This window comes from Camelus dromedarius, chromosome 28 (assembly GCF_036321535.1).
Source record: "Camelus dromedarius isolate mCamDro1 chromosome 28, mCamDro1.pat, whole genome shotgun sequence".
NCBI lineage: Eukaryota > Metazoa > Chordata > Mammalia > Artiodactyla > Camelidae > Camelus > Camelus dromedarius.
The window spans coordinates 12,854,225-12,881,027 of record NC_087463.1 but is presented as its reverse complement, the minus strand read 5'-3'; the positions used below and the strand labels follow the sequence as shown (position 1 = coordinate 12,881,027).

General features: G+C 41.0%; 1 protein-coding gene across 13 annotated transcripts in view; it reads left to right on the top strand.

Annotated features, from left to right (window-relative positions):
* TCF4 (transcription factor 4) overlaps positions 1-26,803 on the top strand; it is a 344,623-nt gene that overhangs the window by 106,478 nt on the left and 211,342 nt on the right. For all 13 annotated transcript variants that reach the window (XM_064480362.1, XM_031441860.2, XM_031441862.2 and 10 more), the window contains 2 exons: positions 8,548-8,609; positions 11,420-11,516. In XM_064480362.1, the coding sequence (XP_064336432.1) occupies positions 8,548-8,609; positions 11,420-11,516 (159 nt within the window). The remainder of the gene's footprint in view (positions 1-8,547; positions 8,610-11,419; positions 11,517-26,803) is intronic.

The window sequence follows — 26,803 nt, the reverse complement described above, 5'->3', positions numbered from 1 at the left end:
CCTCTTTTTAATTGCAGCGGAGATAAAGAATTTGTAGTTTAAAACAGTAGGAACTGCGTGTTCGGTGATCAAGGAATTAGATAATCTGGCTTGTTTGCTTAAGGGGTCTGTATCTTGAGACTTTTATAGGGCAGTATTAAAGCTCTGAGCCTTCTTATTATGCCAATACCCAGAAGATTGCTTTAATGAGAAGTAAAGGGCCTTTTTCCAATTACAAGGGAATAACTGTATTAAGTTCCTGTGTTATGTCAACCTGCTTTGATTTGATTACTGCGAAAGAAATGGATTTATCTGTCAGTGTTACTTAATTAAGCCTGCTCATTGATGTTTTGCAGAGTAATATAGTGTGCTTTGCACATTTGAGCCTAAATACAAAGAAAATTGGCCTAAAACTGAGACATGACCCCTGAAGATAACATGTAAGATGGATTGCTTGTCACTCCCAGGTCATATAGGCTGCGGTGTTAAACACAGGTGGAAGACTGGAATGCTGAAAGGATGAACTGAGAATCAGTTTGTGGGAGTGATTATTGTAAGCAAAGGGGACGGTGCTAGAAAACTGGATTTTAGGGGGAGAGTTTTGAATTATTTAAAGCTGTTTGGCTTCACCAGCATCAGTCGTGCATTCAGAATAAAGAGCAAAACCAGATAAGATGAGAGAAAACAGGAGAAGTAGACTTTGTTAAAGGATAAAGGGAAACAAAAGAAAAAGAAAAAAACTAGGAGGAACGGATGTCATTTGGGGGAAGGTGGACCATTGTGGTTTTGCAGAGCAATTACAGCCTACAAATATTTCAATTAAGCCTGCAGCCCCTTCCCAGAGCCTCACAAATGACACCCCAGGGAGCAAAGAGTTTATAAAGGAAAAAAGAAGAAGAGAGAAAACTGTTACATGTTTCATCTTGGCTCCCCCCCCCCACACCATTGGAATAAATTTAATAAATTATTGATCAAATGGGCATTTAAAATAATCAATTTGTACATCTTAAGTCATTATAGTATTAGGGATTTTGCAACGTAAGTATTGCATGTCTGGTTTGAAAAACTCCTTATCACTACAGGTGCTGGTTATCAGAGTTACATGTTCTGTCTTATTAAGAATTGAAGCATATTTTAACTGTATTTCTTTGTTGTTTAATGTACCTCTCTAAAATAGTTACCTTTTATTTCTCACACTTTGTGATGTTTATTTGTAAATACATCTTTAAAAGGTACCAGGCACCTAGTTATAAACTTCTCTAAATTATATTCACTTTTAATTTAGGTATTTTGAAGCTTGTCTGTTTAATATTGGAGTTAAATGATATGTGGGTTTTATTTTCAGTCTTTGGATATGGCAGCTTACTTCACATTGTATTCTTACCGGATTTGAACTGTGTCTCCCCTCCAAGAATATTATCTTAGTAAGACTGAGTTTTAAGTGCTTCTAGGTGACTTACATTTTATAGTCAGAGGAGGTATATATAATTCACATCGTTATGTTCTTGCCTCAGTTACTCATGGCTCCCCTTCTTTCTGGGCTCTTGCTTAGAGACCAGATGAACTCTTGGAAGGGCTGACTTCTCTTTAAGAGGAGGACCTTGATTGGTTAGTTTCAAACAGTTGAAATGGAAAGTCACCAAATAACATCCATTTCTCTGTATCTCATGTTCGATTATTCAAGTTAGAATATTATTCAAGTTAGATTATCACACTTCCAGATGACATGGATTGATGTAAAGAATTCAAGCTTACTTTTATCTCAATTTCATAATCTGACTGTCTCCTCACCCTGAGTTTTCAAGAAGATTTCTGAGTTTCAGAATAGGAAACATCACTGGCCTATTGATGACATCACTGTTACGCATTTTATTTGGTTAATTCCATATTATCTGAGTATCGTGTTATGTGAAAATGCTTTTCCTATTTTATAGTGCTGCAAAATGCAGTTAACTCCCTATTTTAAATATCTGAGATTCTTTAGTGTTCATTTTTGAAAAAGTTTATTTTGAACTTAAGGAAAAAATATTGTTTCAAACAATATTTTAAAAGATATTAATGGAAGTTGGAGGTTCATAAAAGCTAAAAATTGGCCATAATTACCTTCTGAACAAATTTTCCTACTATACTTTTCCCCTCAGTATATCCACATTTCACCTTTCCTTATGCAAGTTCTATGTTTGTATGTGAACTATACAATTATCTTATACTTGACCTTTGAGTTTTCAGATTTATTTGATAGGGAAATCCAGGAACTGAAAGGGCCGGCGTTGACAGCCGTGCTCTGAAAATGGAACGCCCAGGTCCCTGTTCTTCATATTTGAAATCTTTTAGAATTTGTGTAGAATATGTTGCTTCAGCCGTCATTTTTTGCTCAGTCAGATTTGGGACGTGCTGGAAGTTTGTCATCATTGCTTAGATCACTCCTTGTGAAGCATATATTGTTTCTTACAGAAACAGAAAGAAGTGGTCGTGGTTGTGTGGACCTTGTCAGTGTTTGAAGTTCCTCAACTCTTTCAACCTCTGTCCTCAGACTCAAATTTGACTTCAAATCACTCTACTTAGAGCTCTTATTATACTGGGTGCTAATGAAAATGTGCACATCCTTAACACGCTCTTTGCTGATGAAATATTTTGAACTCTAAATTCATCTGGCACTGACGGAGAGCATATGCCATCTCAGTTTGTGTGGAGGGCTCAGCCAAGGGTTCTTCCTGGACGAGGAAATTAGTAGGAGCCGCAGATGTACGCAGTCTGTGAGTCTCCATGATGGTGTGGAGATTTAATAGTGTCTGTTTTTGCGGAGAGAAGGCTTTGAGACGGTGTAGACGTCCACGTGTCTCAGAACGATTATCTTTCCAGGAAGAACTCAATCTCAGCCTCCCGATGCGTTCTACGTGTGTAGAAACTTTCATTAGGAAATCAATATATTTCTACAAGGATGGGGATTTGTAGACCCTTAGAACAATACAAAACACCACTTTGGTTGTTCTCTTGACTTCATGAAACTTTGGGGCGCTGGTCGTTTGGCATGATCTGGTCTCTGTGTAAGGATAGGATGGCTACACAATCCTACCTCAAATCAACAGTTAGGTAACTCTCACACGTGTTTACTTCAAATCAGGGTTAAACTTACATACTGTTTAGTCTGTGCTTTTAGCTTGGGCCTTTGGTCAGCATGCGTAACTCCTGGTAGTGTGTCATTTACATAACGTACAGAAACATGTTGCAATGGTGAGGTACAGAGCGGATATTCAAAAGGTAAATTAAGTCATTCAACGGCCCTAACACTCAGTGACTTCTCACGGTGATGGTGCTGTGGAGAAGGTGGGGCTTGTTTGTTTTAAATGTATTGGCCGTTTCTCAAGTCCAGGAGAATATTTGAAAGTCTCTGACCTGTTTAATAGAACGAAGAGTCATAGAACTGTGAGACTCAGCTTTCCTTGAATAAATCACAAGTTTACATATGTGTGTGGTTTGGCTGTCTTAAATTTTGGAAGGTATTGGTAAATTTGGCAGTCCTGGTAGGCATTGGTTACAGTTTACCATGGTCCTGGTGCTCTGCTACGTGTTTAACAAGGATAAATTAACTCATTTACTGTAATAGTAACTCCTTGAGGTTGGAAGCCTTGTTACTCCTTCATCTCCTGTTAACTACCTGCTTTGGGTGGAGCCTGGGTTTTCGCTTCCGTTCTTGACCCAATGGGCCATTACATTTTCTAGGCTGGCACATGTCCTCAGGGCAAAAAAAAAAAAAATGTCTTTTCTTCCTCTCTGGGCTCCAGCTTCCGCTTTGATTTTGGCTGGATATTTCCTTACTGTCTTGTCAGCCCATTAGCATTTTAAAGAAGATGAAGCAACTTTTTTTAACCATCGTTTTTAGTGTTTTGTGGGAGAGTTTGTCCCAATATACTAGCCTGCCCTATTTCCAAGAATGGAAATCAAACCCACTTAATTTACAGTTGACAAAAATGAGTTCAGAGAGGCCAGCGACTGCTCGGATCCTAGAGCTGGTCTGTGCAGAGTCATGGCTGAGACCTAGATCTTTACCCAGCTCTTCGTGCTGTGTCTTCTGACCTTTGTCCAGTCTGTTGACAGTTTTGATCTCGCGCTCCACAAGAACAAAGTGGAGATTTGAGTAAGCAGATTGTAAGTTTAATGACTGTGGATGAGAAATTGTAGGAATTACAATTAATCTCTGTATGTCTTTTCTCTAAATGGAGTGTTTGGTCCTAGTTCTGCCCAAACTTCGCTTTTGGGTTTTGGTGCAGAAATGTTAGGCATTTTAAGGAGGCTTTTGCAGAACTGCTGAAATAAAATGAAAATTTATGGATGGTCAGGTTGCCTCCTAAAGCAGCTGTCAAACCTGTGGAAGTTATTAAGTCTGTCCTTGTTTAGGATAAAATATATTAGAAACATTTTGAACAATTGAGCCTGGTTCCGTCTTCTGGGAGAATAATTTCTATCATCTACTTGCTTTTTTCCTTTCCCTCCTTCTGTCAAAGTTACCATCTTTCTGTTGTGTATTCCCATCTCGGATAGAGGGTGACAGAGGAACATGGGAGACACGAAAACCAAATATTCAAGTAGCTTCTATCCTGGGCAGTTTTTCATTTGTAACTATGTTGCCTTAATGACTTTCCTGAACAATTTGGGGATTTTTTTTTTAATCTGATGTTCATTGTGAATCTTGTTTCACTCTTTGCTTTGCCCACTTGGGAGCTGCTAGAATTTTGACCCCTCTCTAGCAAATGTCTAGTCCAGCACAGTGCACATTGTAATAAGCTCATCCTACCTCTGGCTTGATTGTTCTCCTGTTTTATTTTCCAATCTCGTGATGTCTTCAGATACTTACTTACATATATTTATTTGTGTTGTAACAATTCTGTAGTATTTTGTGGACATAGGAAGGGGCGTAAGCTTACAAATGAACCCATCTCCTCTGGTGCGATGTGACTGGTGGTAACGTTGAGCTGGTCATGGAGAGATCTGAGCTTCTTACCAGGGAGGCCTTTGCTCTTGGCTTTAACCTTGATGCCACCTTTGTCTCCCAAGGGTGCCATCTAATGTCACCTGGAGGGGGACTCTTTCTAGCCCATCTAAAACTCAATTTCTTCATATAGAAAATGACAGTAGTATTAGTGTATTGAAGTGCTTGGCCCAGTGTCTGACATATTTCAGCTCACTAAATGTTAGCTGCTAGTATTTTTTGAGAGATAAGGAACAATTCATGCAGAGGGAAGAGCAGGGACAGAAACACAGAGGTGTGAAGCATGCACAGTGCCCAGGTGCATCAGCTGCGAGGAGGGAATGGCCGAGCGTAGTCATGTGTGCGGTTTACATAAAAAGTGAGTCTGGGCAAGAACTACTGGGATGCAGATGTGAGGAAAGGTGGACCGCATGCTGCCGAAACTGGCCACCTGGGCAGGGATTTTTACGATAAGGAGTGAGATGGACAATCCAGTGGGGGTGTGGGACCTGCATCTGTCTTGTGTTCCCACTGGAGGAGGCGGGTGGTTCTGTAGCTCCTCCGTGGGTGAAAATCACCTGAAGACCTTGTTAAAAACACAGTTTTCTTGGCTCCACCTTCAGAGATCCAGTCTCAGTGGGTTTACAATGGACCCTAAGATGCTGATTTTGAAATGACCATCCCAGGTGATTTGGATGTATGTGGTCCTCAGACGCACTTTGAGATGCGCTGGGATAGTTGTTGAGGAAATGTGCTTGCTCTCTGGCTGGCAGGTCTGATGAAGCTCAGCGGGAGGGAGGATGGAAACAAATGTCTTAAAAATAACACGTTTACATTCATTACATGCTGTAGCTTCGTGTCTTCTTGCTACAGGTAAATGAGCACCAGTTGTACCGATATTCTTTCAAAGATGAAATATCCTCAGAAGTCATAGAGTTGCTGTATTAGGTTTGGGAGAGCTGGGCAGGTGTCCTTTTCTTCTCCATCTAGCAGGAGGCCAAGGGAAGTAAAAGCTTTTAAAAAGACAGCAACAACAGGACAGAAGCAGAAAAGAAGGTACCAGCAGCGTGAGGTCAGGAAATGAGAAAGATGGAAACAGGGAAAGGATGGGAAAAGAGCAGCCACACGTGGTTGGTTGGGAATCTATTTGTGAAGGAACCCAGCCAGTATTTAACCTCTTTTGAAAAAGCTAGACTTCCAGCATTTTTAATTAGTGGATTGCTCGCTTTTGAAATTGCCCAGTTGGGAATACTCAAGTTTTGATGTATTTTATTTGCCTGCGAATTAGCAGCCTGCTTGGTTGACCATCATTTTTCCTTTATTCTGTGGACAGAATATTGTATATGAAGGTCTTTCGAAACAGTCCAGCTCAAGTCTGGTTTCAAAGGCATCAGTCACCATGTATTTAGTAAGAATTTGTATTGATTGTAAATCAATACAAACCTTTTTCTCCAACTCTATTCTTCTTTTTTGCTCTTTAATAGAATTTGTCCTCTAGCACAGGGCTTCTCAGTCTTGGCACAGTTGACGTTTGGGGTCAATATTTTTTGTGGTGGGAATCTTCTAACATTTGTAGGATGTTCTGCCGCGTTCCTGGCCCCCATCCACTAGCTGCCATGAGCTCTGCCCTGCCTCCATGCCTCTACCCTGCCAAGTTGTGACAACCAAAATGTCTCCAGACATTGCCACATGTCCTCTGGGGACCAAAACCCACCCCCAGTGCAGAACCGCTGACCTGGCATTACTGTGGTCCCCTGTCCTCCTTGTCTGTGCCTTTCTTTTCATGTTTAGAATCCTCTTTGAAAATGGAAAAGCTAAAATGGGTCCAAACACTGTGAAGTCTTATGGTAGGTACAGGGATGCACCTCTGTTCCTGCATAACTTTTTGGCCACGTTTTTCAAGAGGAGAAATCTCTCAAATGAATCCAAGCTGGATATTTCAGGAGAACAGGGAGTCAAAATGTGCAGACTTCTGATTGAGAGATTTTGTCATTTATACTTTTTTTTTTTGCTGAAAATGATTTGGGGCTAAGAATGCAGAGAACTGTGTAGGCTGCAAAACTTAACTGTGCAACAATCCAGAGGGTTCTACACCTCTGCTGCCTGTATTTCCCCCAGTTCAGTCCACACAACGTAGGCCAGGAGGTTGGGTTGTTAAGCTGCAGGTTTCGGGAAAAGTATTGCACTTCCTCACGAAACCAGATATAATCCTCCGAGCTTTCTTGACTTAAAGCTCGCAGTCACTGATTTTAGCCGTCCACGGGGAATATCTGTTCATGGTTGCATTACCTTCTGAAGCACCAACAAAAGCAACTGAAATAATATTTGTTTAAAAAAGAGAAAAAGATTTCAAGTTCAGTGGTAATAGTTGTTTGTTGTTTCTATCCCATCTCAATATATTCCAAAATGCCGTCTACTCCACTGTACCCAGAAATAAATCAATTAATTCTACTGTGATTACTTCCGCTGATAATAAAGTAGGAGTAATCAATGGAATGACAGTAGTACATTAAGAGAATAAACAGTGTCATCGAAATGTTAGAAAACACAATAGATAGGAGTGGGTCCCCTGAACCAAAGTTTCCACCTCCTCCTGCAGCTCTGTCAGGGGGAGCGTGTGATGTGGCCGTCTGTTACCCACCGTGATCAAAATAATAGAACAGTGAAACTTTTTATACTAATAAAGGGCCTTTCATCAAAAATCTCAAAAGCCATTTCTAAATATAGAGTGACTGATCTTTAAAACACTTTTATGTTTTGAGCCGTTAATATGGTCACTTAGCTGTTAGACTCTCCATCCTGAGCATTTGCCGCTTAAAACCCCAATTGGGCATCTAGTGATTGGTCAGCATCAGAACTTCGGTGCCACAGGGTTTAGAGAATTCCAGCTTTCTGGTTTGCATATAGATCTCTTCACCATCGTTTATCCAAATAAAACATTGCTTTAACAACTTTCATGTCCATGTCTCAATGCCCAGATTACGGATTATAGGTCCAAGTGAGGTGTCTATTAAAAAAAAAAAAACTGAGACAGTATTGTCTTCACTTTAAACTTAAAAGAAATTCTGATATCCTTATAATGCACTGATGAAAATGGACTATCTAGTCCTTTTTTTTTTTTTTTTTGTCTTGCGTATTTTTGTTGCGCGTCTGTTGTTCGGTGGGATAAGCCTTGGCAAGAGAACAGGAAGGAAGAGCATCGTGCCGTGGATGCTGCTAATATTAGCTTGGCTATTTACCCGATTTAACTTGTGTATAAGGTGCTGTTAGTGTATTTTTAACTTACCTTGTCCGAAAGATTTTAATAAAACTTTAAGTGCAGTTTCAGGTCTATAAAAGTTGAGGCTATGAAACATTGTGAAGGATGGAAGTAATTTTTATGTTCATACCTCTTGTTCCTGAGGGTCCAGTTCATTTCTGCTGTGAATATAAATGAGTTAATTTAAGTAGATGGGTCAGAAGCCGCTATCATCGTGGTAGCCTCGTGCCTGATTCTTAATTAAAGGCAACAGGAGATTAATTTGAAACATTAATTTAAAAGTGCATATGCAAAAAGAATTATTGCAAGAAAGCCTAAAGAACTTTTCTCTTGTCCCCAGATGTAGAAGACAGAAGTAGCTCAGGGTCCTGGGGGAGTGGAGGACATCCAAGCCCGTCCAGGGTAAGTATATCTAATCTTTTCCTCACAACCAGACATCCACATATGTAAATTGACAAACTGAAGGTGAGTTTCTCTCTCGCTGCCACACAACCACACAGATATATATGCAGGCTGAGTTTAATGAGAATCAGCTCGTGTTTGGCTTTTTTTTTTCGCTCTCTCATTAGATGGTATTATTGATTTTTGACACCTGTTCCACTTTGGCTAACCAGAAGAAAAATCCTTCATTAAATATTTGGCCTTACTTTGCCAGTTGTTGATCCAGTGTTACAGAAAGTTATTTCCTGTAGATGGCACACCTTTGGAAAAATTCCTAGAAGCCATGTGATGTATTGGGGTAAAGAGACCACTGAGAAATTCTGACGGCATAGGATATTCTAGCCTGTTACAAACTACACAGTAGATCTGAGTTGATTTCACTTTGTAAACATGTGACTGTTCCACCAGTGGTGCCTTTGGCCACCAGTGGCTTCATTCATTGATTTGGTCTGACATTTTTGCTACTCCTTTGAGGTTGTTAGTGTGGGTGTAATGGAAAGACCATGGTGCAGGGTGCAAATGGCCGAGGCGGTTAGGCAGTGTTTTTGTACGTGTATGACCTTGGGCGTGTCATTTCACTTCCTTGGTTCTCATTTTCCTAATGTGTAAAATGAAGAAGTAGAACCAGAACATCTTTCATGCTCCTTCCAGTTTGTACATGTGATCTGTCTTTAACGGAATCATTTCTCGGCCCTCTGAAATCCACATCAGCTCTTACAATACACATACGATACCCTACGTTAAAAATAGACCTGGAGCACAGAGTGAAAATTGCCCCTCCCCCAGCCAGCTGTGTGGCTGGATAAAGCATTCTGCAGGGAGGGTAGCATTTTACTGTAAGTGTTTACATAAATTTGAGGCGGAGCGAGGTCTCTATTTCGGCATAAGAGGTAAGGAAGGTAATCCAGCTGTCAAAAGGCATAGTTCTCCATTTCCACCTGTTCTTTGGCCTTGCGGTTCGCGCTCAGTCTTCAGGGGTTAGCAGGATCCGTGAGCTTACCAGTAACTTTGTCGAGCCCTTAGTACCAGCTGTCGAGTTTGACATTCTCATGCATTATATGGATGGGTTGAGGAAATCTTTCCTCCTGCTCACATTACAGTCCGCACTTGCAGAAATAAATCCATTCCCCTTGACAGCAAGTGTAGGAGACGACAAAAGTTCCCTCTTTTGTGTAGTTCATTCACATTTACTGAACTTCTTCTGATTTCTCGGTTTAATTCATACTTTGCTTCTGAGAACAAGGTCCGTTTAAGATCTCCCTGACTTTTATTTGATTTTCATGAACTGTCCTGCCATTTTTTTTTCTAGGGACTATGTGGGTGGATAATTTTGAATCAGTATTTTGTAATTTATGTTTTCTAAATCCAGGGAGTTTGCGTGAGACAGATGATCGTGGTTGACTTGTTTCGGACAACCATGCCCAGTCTCTCTTTCCCCATCTTCAAGTGGGGATATGTTCAGTTACCTTGAAGCCCTGAGGCTGAAGTTGGATAATGTATATTAAGCTCTGAGTAACTCTGTAGGCTGAGGTCACTTAATAAATAATAATTAGTATTATGCAAAGCCTGGCACAGAATGGGTGAGTGTAAAACCCATGCTCGGTATTTAAAACATGACATCTTTTTATACGCTGACATATTGGCAGCGTCGCATTACAGTATCATTCAAGTTAATTTTTATAAATGAGGAAAAGGGATTGAAAATGGGGTTGTTTGGAACCATACGGTTTCCAATGATGCTCTAGTGAGGTGACGTGTGTTTTCATTTCTGGTACAGCAGCCGTCTTTTTTGTGTGGCCAGATTCTGCCCTTTGGCTAATGTGCCCACTGACACCTCTGAGTAAATTTGACTTAGTCTTTATGGGCAGTGCGACCAGCTGAGCAGAATGACTTTTTTTATTTTTTTACCTTTTTGGTCACTTTATGTACCTTAGTAGACTGAAATTTGAGCCCTTATCGTATAGCTGATTTTAATGCTTTCCTATGTTATCCAGTTCCTCCATGAAAAGCAAGTGACAGGGCAATTTCAAAACATTATTTTAATTTAAATTTCCCCTTAAAGCAATGAGATAATCATAACAATCAAATTTCCAGAGATGAATGTCTGCTTTAAAACTGTATTTTTGTGTGTTTGTGTCATGACTTTGTCCAAGTCCAGAATTTGTGCTTAAGTTCTGATGTTCATTCATAGACCAATTGTAATAATTTTTAACGTTCTTGTGTGTTCATTACTTATGGAATGATCCAGTTTTCTTACAACCATGATAACAACTATAACAAAATGTTGAAATTTCAGTATCTTAAAACCAAATGTTGCCCATTGAAAGGTTCTCCCTTAGCCTTCCAAAGGGAACTCATTACAGGTGATGGGTAATTTTCCCCTATAGCACAATTTTGTGGGGTTTGGGTTTTTTTTTTGAAATAATGTGGGCTTATGAAAATAATAACTTTTAATATTTACAATATATTTTATATGTCAGGTGTTTTACGTGCATTATTTCATGCAGTCGTGTCTATTACTTCATGGAATTGGTTCCATTATTATTATTTGTCCAATTTCACAACGATTAAGAGGAAAATATGCACTCTGCAGACTCAAGAGCCCTCTTTTGCTCACTGTACCTATGAAGATGCAACATCCTTAAATGGGATGCCCGGGTGGCGATGGTGGACTCCAGCTTGTTGGGTCAGAGATGTGTCGGGAGTGGGGCATCCTTATGTGCTGATACATTCATGGAAAACGTAAACTTACGCTGTTATTTTGTTTACAGAACTATGGAGATGGAACTCCCTATGACCACATGACCAGCAGGGACCTTGGGTCACACGACAATCTCTCTCCACCTTTTGTCAATTCCAGAATACAAAGTAAGATGAATTTTGAATTAACATAAATTTTTTGAATGCTTATGTTTTACCATGAAAGGGAGAATACAACCCCAGACAGAGCTTCTGTTTTTAGGAACTTGGATTTTTTAGCCAGTTCACTATAGTAATTTTACATTGCAGAAAAATATTGACAGTCTGTGCTTGGTAATAGCACATAGAGGACTAAGTTTTACAACATGTGGAATTACCTAACTTCAATGATACTGAATCCGCATGGAAATTTTGTGTTCTTTAGACGTAAAGCACTTCTCCCAATTTCAGTGTTGCAAGAGTATTTTTCTAAGTTTAAAGTTGAAGACGTGAAAGAGGTGAATATTTAGAATAAAAATATCGTTGGCCCTGTCAGTTGGCAGTTAGCGGTGAATTTTTATTAAAGGAGTTATGGAAGTCCCTTTAAGAATAGGTTTAGTGTGCTTCAATCAAAGTTCAGGTTGAATTGTAAAATCTGGCTGTGTATTTACCAAGGCATGAACTTTAGTGCTGATGGTCTAGGAGGTCTCCATCCTACCTCGTGAAGTAACTGACGTGTAGTTTGAGACAGTCTGCGAGTTTCCAGCATGTCTTTCCTACTGATATCCTTAGCATGTTTTTCTGCTTTGACCACCCTGTAGGGATGTTTTGTTTTGTTTTTTAACAGCAGTAACCTGAGCAATGAAAAGATAATTCAAAATGGCTCAAAAGGTCCCAAGAGATGGTTACTTTAATTTTGATTGGGGGAAAAAAAGATTTTTGTTCTAATACATATGTGAGTTTCAACACTATTAGTAAATCTCTCAGCTTGGCCAAATTCAGTTGTGAATCCATCAATAAATGAGGTTAAGTTTCTTGGCATGAGCTGCTGGACTGGACTCCAAGGAAAACACACAGCCATATGCATGTCATTCTGAAACCATAATCTCAGATGCTTCTAAGCAATGTCCTGAGTTTTAAGCCTTGGACACTACGCTCAGTATTTAAGATACAGATGGTTCTTGAATCTCAGTCATTTTTTCAGAAATCACCATCAGATCCACCTAAAGGAACTTCAGATATTTAACACAAAATAGTCAAAGCAGAGAAAGACTAGAAATTTATTTTTAATGAGTGATGAAGTGTCATCCCAACTTGGAGGAGAACCAGGATCTCAAGGTCACCTTTGGTCGCAGGCTGCTCTTCTATTTATTCTCTTTTTTACTTTAAAGTGTTAACTTTCATAGTTACGTTTAACTTTGTAACTAAAGCAAGAATCCCAGTTTGGTTTTTTTTTTTTTTTTTCGGTTGTTGATAGGAAGGTGAACCACTTCCTGTTTCCAGGATAGACAGATGCAAATGGCTAGATGTATTAGTCAGCTTAGACTTTAAAGAAAAACTTTAGACTCTTGAATGATGAGTAACACTTTTCAGTCCTGACACCTTCACTTCTCTAGTCATGCTCACCCAACTTTATAAAATAAAATAAAAGATTAACTTGAAAACAATATTCTTGAAAGGTAACATCTAAAGAGTATATGAAAGAACTTCCTTAGAAGATTCTGAAATGAGCCTCTGATGAGCTAAAGTGAGTAAAATAGGATAAATAAATTACTGCTCTTATTTAGAAGCTTGTTACATACATTAAAAAGAAGTTTTCTTAAAGAACAACTAGACAAATTAATATGACAGAACACGCCAGGCAATACAAAGATATCAAAGAATTGTTCTTCTTCCTGTGTCCTCGTGGGCAGCTGTTTTACCATCCAAATTCGTTTTTCAATCCAAATAGTATTTAAAATAAAAGTGGGCTGAGAATCTCGAGCCAGAATGGCGAGAGCTGACTCTTTTCACTTGGTTGTTGTTTAAGCTGAAAGTCCATGTCAGCTGTGTTCTTTTATCCCGTCTGCCCTCCTTCCCATTAAACTCTTAAATATGGAGGCCAAGACAGTCTCCTGCATTGTGATAGGAAATGCTCCTCTGTCCGGGAGGCTCCCACCCACTGTTCCCCATGAAAGGACTTCTCTGTTAGATAAGCTGTCTGGTCTGAAACATGGCTCTTGATTGTTTACAAACTGCTACATTTTCCACCTCAAGCAGATTTTTGCACAGAAAAGAATTGTGTTTGGGCTAAATGGTTGATCTGACATTAACGGTGCAGTGTGAGACTGGGGTCAGAGAAGTCACCCTCAGAGCGCAAGGGCATGGCACAGTGTGCAAAAAAAAAAAAAAGGCAAAGGGAGAATAGGACGTTTAAACAACTATGCAATACCTTCCATTTTTACTTTGGAGAATAATTTTTTAAAGTGTTTTTAGAGAACGGACCAGGATGCTGCGTTAAAAAATTCTTCCCAGCCTTATAATTTCCCACATCCCAAACGCCTTCTTGATTGGCTTGAGTATTTCAGGGCTAGATTCAGGGAACAAAGATTCTCATTGATTTTGCCCAAGCTGCTGTTTATTTAAAATGAAACCACTTTTGAAATGAGCCATGCTTGGTGTTTTGCTGCACCTTTACAAAGAGAAGATAGATCGTTTTCAAGCAATTAAAGGCAGCCAATTTACAAATGAAGACAAAGATAAAATCAGATCTATTAGTATAGCCAACAGTTTGAACTCACAGCATGCATGGGATATTCTGAACTGCTCTTTGTGTCCAGATCCATATTCTGTGTTATGGTCTTTGTGAAAGTTTTCATTCTACCAAAAGAAGCTATTAGACTTGACTGTAAGTTTTTAACAACGATCCAGCATCCACTTTCAGAATCTTCAGTTGTCATTACAACTGCAAAGGATTTCTTTCCATGTCAGAGATTTGATTCTGCTGGGATGTCACATTAGAGTAAAAGCTATAGCATCAGGAATAAATCAGCCACTTTATTGGACCAGATTCTCTTTTGTCAAATCAATCAAGCCTGGGACTGAATTAGGCGTCTGCCACAGAAATAAGTGACACTAATTTTACGGGAAAGAGTTATTAACTGCAGATGACCTATATATATATTTTTTTGGTAAACTATTCACTTAGTGAGGTTTTATTTTATTGCAAGGAAAGAAAAAAGTAATGAACCACTCTCTTCTTTTGGGAGTGAATTATTATTATATATTTTGTTCTTTGTGGAGTACACTGTTTTGGAGGAATGATGCAAGCATTGCTAACATTTGCTTATAAAACTCTTTTATGGTAACAAAACCCTTTATTACAAGTCTGAACTCTTTGATTTCACATGACTGGTTTGGCATAAATATTACAATTTTTGTAATATAATATGTACCTCTAGCACCAAAATACAAAAACTTAATTTACTTGTGTATCTCAAATTTATGCAAAGTGGTATATAATTTATGAGTAAGAGAGTGCCTCCATTAATTTATTCCTTTCAAAATAAGCTTGAATATCTGAATATAATAACTTATTTGATAGTTTGAATCCGTAAACTAAAAATAAACAAATGAACATAAGCGTACTCACATGCGTGTGTATGCATGCGTATGCACACACGCACACACACACACCTATTGTGCTAGAAGAATTAATGACACTTCTCGGTTTATATGGACTCCTTCCACTGCTGTCTGTGGTTATAACTGCCATACAAAGTTGATGAGTTGATAATATGTAAATCCTTTAAAGAAAAGCATAACTAAAATAAACAAAAAAGCAAGCCCCTAAGTTGTTGTTTTTTATGGGTTTTTTTTTTTTTTTTTGAGCAAGTGTGCATGGCTTTTTGTTTTTCTTTTAGTGTGGGGAAGTCTGGAGGAGTTGAGAGATTTCAGCACTGAGTCATTTAGCTGACTGCCCGCTTTGACCAATTCATAGAGTTCTCTTTTTAAATTAAAAAAAAATTAGTGAGGTGTAACTGACATATAACATTATGTTAGTTCTAGGTGTACAACATAATGATTCAATATTTGTATGTTGGACTCTTTTACTGGACACTTCCTGAGTCCTCACTCATTGTTTTCATTGGGTAGAGACAAACAAGCCAGTTTGCATGTTTACTTGTTTGAAATTCCACACCCTGTTCTGTGTCTGGAGAAAACTAATCACTTCTTCCTTGCATATGATTATTAATGATAGTAATGTACACTTTATCTGTTGGAAACTTGTTCGCTGCAGTTATTAAACAGTTTGATTAAACCTTTACAGGTGGTCAGTGGGTAGCTTTCAGAACATGCTAATTAGACAGAGGGGCCATGGGTCTGAGCCTTGGGTTTTAAGAGGATTATATGCTATGGAATAGTTTGAAAATCCTGGTAAGAACTACATACAAAGAGTATAGATTTTTTTTTAACATTCCTGTTTGCTTGTTTGTTTTGGGCCAAGCATTAAACTTTTGCAGGTAATTGTCCAAATATTTTTACAATGAGAGACAATATATTTTCCAGCTACAATTTTTGGTCCAAGGAAGGACCTAAGCATGCATTTTCCTTCCATTGTTCCAGAGCCTTAATTGAAAACCAGATTGTTTGAGGGAGCGAGTTGCCGGTAAGATGACAGACATGCAGTGGTAACCGAAGGATGTGAAAAGTGATAATTTTGTACGGTTGGATGCAGCTTAGTTCAACATCAGCTGCTGTGTTTTAACATGCCCCCTTGTGAATGGTTCGGTTTCCTTCTTGTGGTATTTGGTTCTTGTCCCACTCATGGTACTCCACCAGCGCACTGAGTAATTTCCCATCCTACAGTGACTGGTTTCTAAACCAGCTCAGCGGAACATTTTACTGCAGGATTAGATCGCGGCCCAGGCAGAACTGCAGAAAGCTGCTGGCTTACAGGATGACCTTTGAATCTCATCTGGGTTAGCGGTTGATATTTTGATTTGGTTACTGTGGTCATATTGTGACAGCTGCTAGCTCATTATAATTCGGTTCCACTGCCCCGTCTGCCTAGCAGGAATATTTAGGTTTGTATGACTTCAAAGTGTTTATGGCTACCCTGAGTTTAGCCCAGCATAAAGGTGAAGTGTTGTGAGCGCTTTCAAATCCCAGTGGCAGAGGCCAGTGGCACAGTCTTCTTGTAAAGCAGCGAATGTGAGTGCATGTTAATACACGGAGTTTTTCTTTTCATTGTAAAACTGGAACTACCCCATGAAGAGGCTCTTACTAGGAAAACCGTTTTGAAAACCTTAACTTGCAAAGGGAAAGAATGACCACAAAGAAACAGTTTTTTCAAAGCATGGTTAAGATTTGACTTGACCTCTTGGTTCGATTTTTTTTTTTCATGGAGGACTGTAAATATTTGAAAATCACAAAACCTGGACAAAAAAGGCAATTATTTGACGTTTGAGAGGGCCAGGGGTCAAATGATAGTTTAGTCATTTCATGAAAATGGAGTTGTGAACGTGGATGTCAGCTCTAGGAATTTTAGTTCCCTTTTAAATTGTTCAAAGTTCAACAGTCATAGCGGGCTGCTTGCAAGTTCGTTCGTTAGAGATGCCTGTGCATTTTCAGTCTTTTTTTTTTTTTTAATGACACTTTTTAGCCTGAGGTTATCTTGATATCATCTGTTGTCTGTGGGGCTGATAATGTGGTAACAAGCAGTTTCTGAGGAAAGAAATGTTTAATAGTGGTCTCATTTGTTGTTAACTTTGGGAGTTTTGCTATTTTCGTGTTAACTTAAAACGTCTTCCTGAAGTATTAACAAACAAGACTGTTTTAAATGTCATCCCCAGTGATAGAATTAATCTGGACTTTGAGTGAAAACTGGGAGCCAGAGAACTGACTTTCCTGCTCTTTTTTTTTTGCTACAACTCCCTGTGGGCCTTCAGGTCAGCTCTTTTTTTATGTCTCTAAATTGCTGGTGGGGGAGGACTTGCCTTTAGATAATCTCTGAGGTAATTTTCTTACCTAATACCACTTTCTGCCTCTATTATACTTTATCTTTAGAGATGTTTCATTGTTCTTTCTAATCCATTCATCCCTATTTTATGATATTTTTAAGTACCTTCGCTAGTAATGTGTTTTCCAAATGTAATTCTTTAAAGCCTGATTCAAATGGATGTTTCCTGTGTACCTCAGCTCATATAGTTAAGGCATTGGTTTGATTGGGGATAAAATAATAACTCATTAAGTTACCACACCAGGAGAAAAGTATTATGCATGGGCCCATGCTTAGAGTTGTAGGACCTCTGCAAATGGCAATTGAGCAATTTCATTCATGAATAAATCGAGGAATAAGATATTTGGGTCTAATCCCTAAATGAATAGCCCATAAATTAAAGTCAAGCCTACATCTTACTGTCACAGGGGGCAAACCCTAAACCAGGCCAGTCATCTAGAAATTCATTCTCCAGGACTGTATCCTTGACTGTACAGAATTTTCTTTAATGTCAGGAAATGGACCACATTACTGTGTGGTAGATTTCAGTTTTCAATACACACGCCACAGATTATTTTATTTATAAAAGGAAATAAGTAAAATCAATATTGTTTGAAAGGCTGCCGAAAAAGAGTTGTGTTTCCAGTATTCAGATAACTTGTTTCCTCTTGTCCAGTCAATAAACGTTCGTGTTCCTCTTTCATTCATCCTGTTTTCTTTCCATTTGGCTGCCTGCTCTGTGGTGTAGCATAGCAATGCTGTGGTCAGCAAACATGTCTCTGATCAAACTAGGTGGACCAAACCAGGGTTTTTTTTTAACTTAGAAGCACTGATACCAGAAAAACGTTACTTGAAAAGTATAGCTAACAGAAAAGTGTGGCTCTTCGACATACCAAGGAAAGATTTCTCACACAGAAAATTATTGACCCTAAGAGAAAATAAATTGTTTTAGAGTCAAGTGAAAGGACAAAACAGCTTGTGTCAGGTAGGAATGCTTTTGCTTGGAAGTAATGGGACATGTGACTACTGATGGCTTAGGAATAATTTTTCTCATCCCGGAAGTCTGGTGGTGGGCTGTAGCTAGAACTGGTTTGCAGTTATTGATGTCCAGGCTTGGATCGCTGTGAGTCCTTTGTTCCTTCCCTCACTGTCTTAAGATGACTGGCACAGCTTCAGGAGTCAAGTTTGGATTTGATGCAGCAAGAAGCAAGGAGAGGTGAGTTCAGCCGTGTGGTCCCCCTGCCCCGCCGTACACGTGCTCATCCCCAGCTGCAGAGTTTGGAGCGGCTGGGAAAGTACGCAGTAGCTTCTCCAGTCTGTTCAGCGGAAAGAGACTAGAGAGGAGGGAGTTGAGGATGCACATTGGACTTAGCCAGTTTACAGTGTTTATTTAGTTTCTTTTAAGAGAAACATTCATCATTTTCAACTGAACAGTTTTGAAAAGGAAGAACCAGGCAGGCTCCAGCTTTCGTGTAAGAAGCAAAATCGAAAAATAGGTCTCAACTCTAAATTCTGGTCAGCAAATTAGAGAGAAAGTCAAAGAGACAGGGAACAGAAAAAAAGTAGAGATGTGAGGAAGCCGGGGAAGGGACTACGTGAGAGTCGCACACACAGAGGAGTCCGAGGCGGGCTGTTCTCATTTTACCACCGAGGCTTGTGCCTTTGTTGCCCTCATCCCTCGAGCAAGGTGACAGCCAGCCAAAGTCAAGGCCTTCATGTCCTCATCATCCAGAACCTTCTCTTTTAGGTCTCCGGCTTGCATTCCTGCCAGGCTGTCCACAGCTTTTCTGCAGCCTTTTCTGCAGTCCCTCCGGTGGTCTCTGCTGGGGCCGAAGGCCGGTACCCACTCCCACAGTCTCCGGTCCCAGCCACTCAGAGCGGGCCTGGCGTCCTGGAGCAGCCAGGTCCTGGGACATGTCACCCAAGTGACAGACAGAGATGGTTCCCCTGTACCACAGCCAGAAAGTCTTCCAGAAACTTCCCTCTAACCACCTGCCATGTCTCCGTGAAACACTCAAAGAAGAATGCCCACTGCCCCGGGGCCAAAAAATACACTCTTTTCTTATAATACATACGCAGTTGTATTTGTTGGTCTTTAATGTGGAGGATTTGGTGCAGCCAAAGGACATTTAATCTTAGTCAACGAGCCAAGAGGGCATGGAGCTGTGGGGAGAGCTGGATCCGATGTTCGGCGGGGAGTTTCCCACCTCGGCGGCACAGTCGGGCATGAATCAGGCGATGAGAACACGGGCGGCGAAGAGGCCGTCAGTCATGAAAGGAAAGCAGGATGTGAGATAAACCCCGTTTCCGTTTAATTGCCAAGTTCTTCTCTTAAGTTTTTCACTGGAAAGGAGGTTCCATTGAATTTTAATTGATATGCTTGCCACTTAAAATACGTCTGTGATAACATTAACCAGTAACGTACTGGTTCTTGACCGGATCTTTGGGTGGAGGATGTAACACCTGGCATTTCTCAAACCTCTCGTTGCTCCTCAGTTCCGGGAGAAACATCAGTCATTTTCAGAGTCTCTGAACCTCACGTCCCCAGAGTTGTGTGCCTGCCTGCCTTACGGGCAATGTTGATTTTTAGTTAAAAAAAAGAGACAACCCAAAAAACCCCACCTATTTTCTTTGTTCACATTATAACCTTCATGAGGACCAGAGCATCAAAGGAACTTAGTTTTAAGCACTACGGGCACTGAGAGGCGTCGTGGGATAGTGGACTAGGCTGGGGGTCGCCACTGCCTTAGTCTTGGCTGTTTCACTTCACGGTGATGGAACTTTGGATAAGTCCTTACGTGCCTCAACTTCGGAATTTCTAAGGTGAGGATAGTAGTACCCGTCATACTCACCCACTAGAATCACTGGGAGCCGCGCGATGGTGTGATACGCTGCGTAACAACTGCTCTTCTCTATTATCTTAGGACATCGCACAGTGACACACTGGGCCTCTGTCACTTATGTCTGTAAGTAATTGGAAATTCTATAGACTGTGGGTCTTGGGTGATAGCAGTTTGAAAACACCTTTACCTTCTAATGAGATTGGAACAGAAGGCAAGACAGGTGGAGAGAACATAGGGTGTGCAGTTCTGAAAACATCAAGACCCAAATAAAAAGGGTTTCTTTTTCCAGCCATTCCACGACAAACGGTAATCCTCTAAAATAAGTACCTCTTTGGGGACAACTTTGTCGAAATCAGATGTGCCCTTTGATGAAATGTTTGCCCCCAGCCATTTTTCTCTCCAACTTGAATGTTCTCGAGCTCCATTGTGACGCACGGCCCGGCCGAGAGCGCCTGGGCGTGGAGCTGGAGGGACGGGGTGCGCTGACAAGCAGGGATGTCCTCACCTGCACCGCAGGTCACCTGAATGTGGAGTAACCACTGTGTCCAGCACTTTCCATCGAGGAGATACCCTTACACGTACCTGCCAGGTTCTGGGAACTCTGTTGGAGGTAGTTTTCTGCCAGTTCAGTTCGTTCTTCTCCAGAGAAGCTGCAGAGAGTGTGTCTGTGATTCCTGTCTCATTCCCTCCCCTTCACTCCCGAGGCTTCCTGAGTTCTTCCTAAGGAACCGTGAGTGGTTTTTGAGTAGAAAGAGGGTGTTTAGTGGATCTCATTTTATTTCCTCTTGCAGAATATCAGGCCCAGGGACCAACAGTTGCAAAATGCACGGGGCATAGATTCGGATTGAATGCAGCTGATTCCTGCAGTCCAAACATCTCTCATCATCTTGATGATAATTTATTCATCCCTCCTCAGTTCCTCGGCATGTGCTTATCAATAGAAAACACTGAAGCTTCACTTTAAATTGGTTAAAGCGTAGCTGGTTATATTGTGTATGTTTAAAATAAAAGATGGGAAGCTTTCCTACAGGTTGAAAATCCCGCTGAAGCCCTCATCGGGGGGCAGTGGAGGATGGTGGGCTGAACAGGGCACTGGTTTCACCCCCTAGCTCGCCCCTCTCCCTTCCATTCAGTGACTGTGAATTATCATTAACACCCGCTTCTGTTTTCTCTAAGCTCTTCTTCCGTCTCTTGGGTCTGACCGGCTTGGCAAAAGTGATAGGCAGGACTCGAGAATCATGGAGTGAGTTTTGGCAGAATGTGGAAGTGATTAATTAAATGCCACCCCCCTTGTGGGCCATATTAAAAGCTGAATGAAAACAGTGTGTATATCTGATAACATTTGATGAAGAAGGGGGAGACAAAGGAAGAAAAGAATGCGAAAGAAAGAGACACATTAAAAGCTAATTTTAGAGCGTCCTGATGGCAAAAGTACGATTTTCTAGCCTCGTATTGTCAGCCTTGGCCTGGCTGTGCAAGGCTCTGAAATTACTAGGTTACTAATTGCTCCTGCCTTCTCTTCACCTTGCTATTCCGACCAAGCAGGACTCTTTAACAGTTCAGTAGCCAAGTCTGAATGCTTGTGAGCCTAAACTCTTTATGTGTAACTGTACCTAACTGGGCAATACCAGATCGTGGAGGGAAATGGATGGGTGACCCCATCTCCTTCAGAACTTTCCGAGTATTTGCAAATGAGCCTACTTTTCAGACTTTTGGGTATCCTTAAACATTGGTCTCCTGACCAGAATAAATTCGCGCTTTATATTTTGTGTGTATGTGTGTGTTTATTTTTTTTCATCACATAGCTCCCCTTTTCCTTATTTATTGCTGGTCTTGCAAATGTTATTTGGAAATTGAGATGCAGTGAGCGTAAATATTTTAAGTCCTCGCAGACCGCTTCAGCGGCTGTGGGCAGCCTCTGTTCGGCATCCTAGTGATGGGAGAAACCGACCTACCGAACAGTAGTTTGCTGGATAATCTTTTGGTCATCTTCTACCTTTCCTTTCACCTCGCTTTCTTTATTTCTGTTACTGACCTAACTTGTGGGGTTGTGGTCGGGGGCGGGGGAAGAGCTCCCTGAAGTTTTCTGTTACCTCAGACATAAAATGGCTCTAAATATACATACATTTGCGATTCCATTTTCCGTTCATTGCCAAGTCCTGTGTATAGCTTGAAGACCAAACTGAAATTAAAACAAAAGAAAGCAGCCCTGCTCATAGCCTTTTACAGGCATTTTAAGAGTTAATGAGATTTTTGCCCCACACCCTCATGAGTTTCATTTAGTTCTGGAATAAAAATTTACGGCTCTTCTCTCGGCTGAACTGATCCTAGTTTAAGGGTGGAATTGAGTTCACACCTGCTCTAGCATAAAAAGAAGCCTCTATGTGACTTCTTTGAAACTGTTCGCAGAGCAGAATGAGAGAGAGAGAGAACTCACTATTCCTCAGTTCTAACCGCAGAGCGATGCTCCTTGCAGACGCTAAAGAAGCTGCTTCAGAAATTGGCTCCAATTTGCTGATCTTGTCCGCTTCTGGACACCCTCCCTACGTGGTCCCTGTTGCTCAAGGTGGGATGTGCTTGTGAAAACGCAGTTGGTTGGCATAGGCACTGGGTCTCCATCAATGCTGTAAAGTGTGCATGTGGGGGCATCTTCGCATTTGCTAGGCCACTGAGCTGTTCAATACATGGTCCGTTAGGCGGGCAGAGTACAATGGCTTTTCTGAGTGTTCTAGTTAAGGGGCAGGAGGTGTAAAGTCACATACACTTAGGTGGATAATTAATAATTAGCGTAGGCTTGTAAGGCTGTAATATAATATATAAATTTCAGCACCTGTGAAAGTTTTATCAGAGCAGATCGCCTTTCCTTACGACGAGGGAGTACTGCTCCCGAGAGAAGATGGTGCTCCCAGTGCGTGTGAAAATCTCAATGACTAAGGGAGGGCTGGTTTTTATATCAGGCGTGGTTCTCCAAGGTCATTGAGATCAGGCAACATATTTGAGCAGTCAGATTGAAATAGCATTTCTATACACTACTGTTTCGTATGCGTTTCACTGTAGATGACAAAATGTGGCTTAGAAAAAATGGCGCATTCTTATATTTGGAAACTGTTGACTTGCCTGAGAAGCGACCCCCCTCCCACTCCCGCATCATCCCCCCACAAAACAATAAGGGTTGTTCATTTTATGACTTCATACTAAGGGAGTATTCAGAGGGAGAGCCTTTTCTAGAGGCTGAGCTGGACGAGGTAGAGAAGATAAAATGTAGACCCCATGTTCTGTTTTTGGCTTGGCTGTACTGTGAGTGGTTTTGACACCTTGTGTTTTAGCTCTCTTGATTTTCAGATGGGAAGGAAGTACTCCCTTACGGCAGGGAGGGAAGGGGCAAAATACCGATTTGTGAAAGCAAAGCAGAATGTCTTACTGCTTTAAAAGTCTGAATGGCTTCTTGATCAATAAAATTAATGTTTTTATCAGTGTGTCTGCAATCATATGGTCCTCCGTATGTGTAGTTTTTAAACCATCCATATACATTTTATTTGTACTAGAAGCCAACCAAATGATAAACTTCAGCAGTCCAATTCATCTTTGATTCATTCATTCATCCAAAATGTTCTTGTGGAAGATGTGTGCCATGCAGGCCCGTGTTTGGTACTAGGAAGTGACATGCCACTTTCCTTGTCTTCAGCATGGCCCACAAGCTAAGGAAGGAATCCGATAGGTATCAGATAATTATAAATCAGGAAATTAGGGAATTAATCGTTGTGTGCACGGGGTGCTGTTGGAGTGTCTGTCTGGGATACCAAACATCAGCTTCCTCATAATAATGGCTGAGGTGTTTTGGTGCTCAGTGAATAGCAGGTACCCACTAATACTGTCCACATATAATCTTGTTTCTTTTTTGGGCATCGTCATTTCCACGTGACAGTGGGGGTGCAGTTGAGGACCAGAGAGGTTAGGTCACCCGCCTAGTGTACAGTGAGTAAAGTGGCAGAGCCCAGACTCGAAGCTGTCTCTGCTGAGCTCCAAAGCCCTGTTCTTAACCACTGCGCACTGCCTCCCTGGTAGAGGAGATGGAGAGAATTCCCTGAGGTGCAATAGCAGTTAAGTGTGTGTTCAGCTGCAACTAATGGAATACCTGATAATAGTCGGTTAGTCAGATGAAGGTGGCTTTTTCCATCACTTAAGGGGATGCCTGGAGGTGGGAGCTGCCTGTGTGGATTCAGCAAATCAGTGCTGCTTTCTTTCCTTTCTACCCTCCACAGCATGCTGATGGTAATCCTTCATCTTTTTCTCTTGAAATGCAAGACAGCTTCTGAGTCTAAGACACCATGTCAGGGTTTAAGAGGAAGTGGGAGAGGCAGAGATTAAAGTGACATCTGTACTTACTTCTGTCTCATTCCATGGCGGGGGTGAAGCATTCCCAGAAACTGGTGGCCTTGAGCAGAATTTTGCTAACAACGTATTGGTCAGATCTCTAACAGATATATACTCATAGCTGCAAGGGAAGCTGGGACAGCACCCTTTAACCGTGTTAGTTGGCACTGGAACTTGAGGCAGGCAAGAGAGAAGGGAGTTGGGAATGGTTGCAGGATGAATCATTATGAATGTTGTTATATTATGAGGGATAATGCCTGAGCTGAGTCTAAATGGATGAGTTGGAACTATCCAAGTGAAACAGGAAATTGTCAGTTGAGAGAAAGGCAGAGGTGTTGAGTGCTAGAGGACATCACAGGAAGCCTGGAACTGGAGTGGTTCTGTAAGACTGAGACATGATTCCATAAGGTTCACCGAGGAAGGGGTGACAGGGAAGCTGGGTTAGAACCCTCACCTCAGAAAAATGAAGGGTCTTTCCTGTATGGTAGGGGGAGGAGGTTAGATTTTCATGGAAGCGTGTAGTGAACTACTCAAAGATTGATTTAAGTAGTGGAATAACATAATTGATTTATGGTTAGGACAGTCACTCTAGCAACAGCATGGAATAGGAGGCAACACGACAGGCAGGCAGATTACTCAGGAGGTGGTTAAAGCAGTTCCAAGAGGAAATGATGAGAGATTGGACTGAATCAGAAACAATGTGGGTGAAGGGGAGGATACGGATTTGAGTGATATTAGATGGAAGGAGACGGCTGGACTTGGTAACTGATGGATGTGGGAGGAGTCATCCTTGGCTTCTTGATGTCTGGCTTGGGCCACCTGGTGGACGGTGGGGCAGTTCATTAAGATGTGAATATGGAAAGAGAAGCAGGTTATGGGGGATTAAGATGGTAAGTTCAGTTTTGGACATAGTGAATTTTTGAGATGTCTGTGGGTGGATTGATTTGTGGTTCTGGGTGGGGATTGCAGATTTGGCATACAGTATTCCATATTTGGTAGCTGAAGTCATGGGAATGGATAAGTTACCAGAGAGAAAAGTGATTTTCTAATTAATTATTTTGCTTTCTAAAGATCTTAATTTGAAAGGGGAAAAAAGGCCTCCACTTCGTCTTTTTCTCCCCTAAAAGTTTGATACCTTTAAGAAAACTAGATAAGTCTTGATTTGCTCATATAATCATTCTGGTGTTATATTTAATCATTCATCTCTAACATACTAATGAATTCTTTCTTTTCTTCTTCCTTTCTTCCTTCCTCCTTTCCCCCTTTCTTTCTTCCACTAAGATAGGTTGGAATGAAACTCCCATTTCATAAATTTATCCCTCATTTTGGGAAGACATCATAGATTCATGTAAGTGGACTTGACCTTGGCGCTCTTTTTGTGTTCTTTCTGATTTACATCAGCTTCCCTCCCAGTGTAGGAATCCTAGAAGAGGCCCTCGCAAACTTGTTGGATACTATGACTAAGGTATAAATGAATAGACGCCTGCAAAAGGCACTCCTTCCTCTGCTTGGGCACTCGCTGCATTGGGGAAGCCACTACTGCCAAGGCAGCTCATTGCACTGCGGCAGCTCTGACTTTCAGAAAGGTCCCAATTCTGTAACTGTCAGCTTGGCATACTGCTTTTCTCCTCTGAAGCTCCGTCGGACTGTGTATTGCCTCTCTTTCCACATGTTTCCCAGGATGAGAATCCTTGCTTCCCTCAAAAGTGTCATTGGAAAACGTTTAACGAATCACGGAGCATGGTCTAATCACACCTTGTATTCCTGGCTGCTGTCCTCTGTGTGTGTTCTGGTTGGTTTCTTTCCCTCTCCAAGGGGTGAATCCAGGACTTACCTCAGTGTCCCCAGTCTGGTTTACTCAGTAGTGGATCTGCTCTCATTTTTACTATTACTGCAGTCTAAGGTTTCACTGACAAACCCATGTTTTGGCGTTGACTGACAGTTGAGCTTGCCGTCCACTAAAATTAAGTGTTTATTTTTTTTAATATTCATTGCTTTTACAGTCAGGTCTTCCACTCCCTGGTGTAGAATGGGGCTTTGTATTGATCTTCACTTATCAGGCTCCTTCTTGCTGGTTTTGGTCTGCGAATGTGCCCTCAGTCCATCCTTTCACTGTTGATCCAAGAGGCTGTACTGTGTGATGTTTAAGCAGTGTGCACTCGTGGGTTTAATCCTGACTCTACCCTTTCCACGTAGTTTCCTCACGTATATGTTGAAGATAATTATAAAATCCACCTGTGAGGATTGTGGGGTGAAATAGATGAGGTCATGCGTGTGTA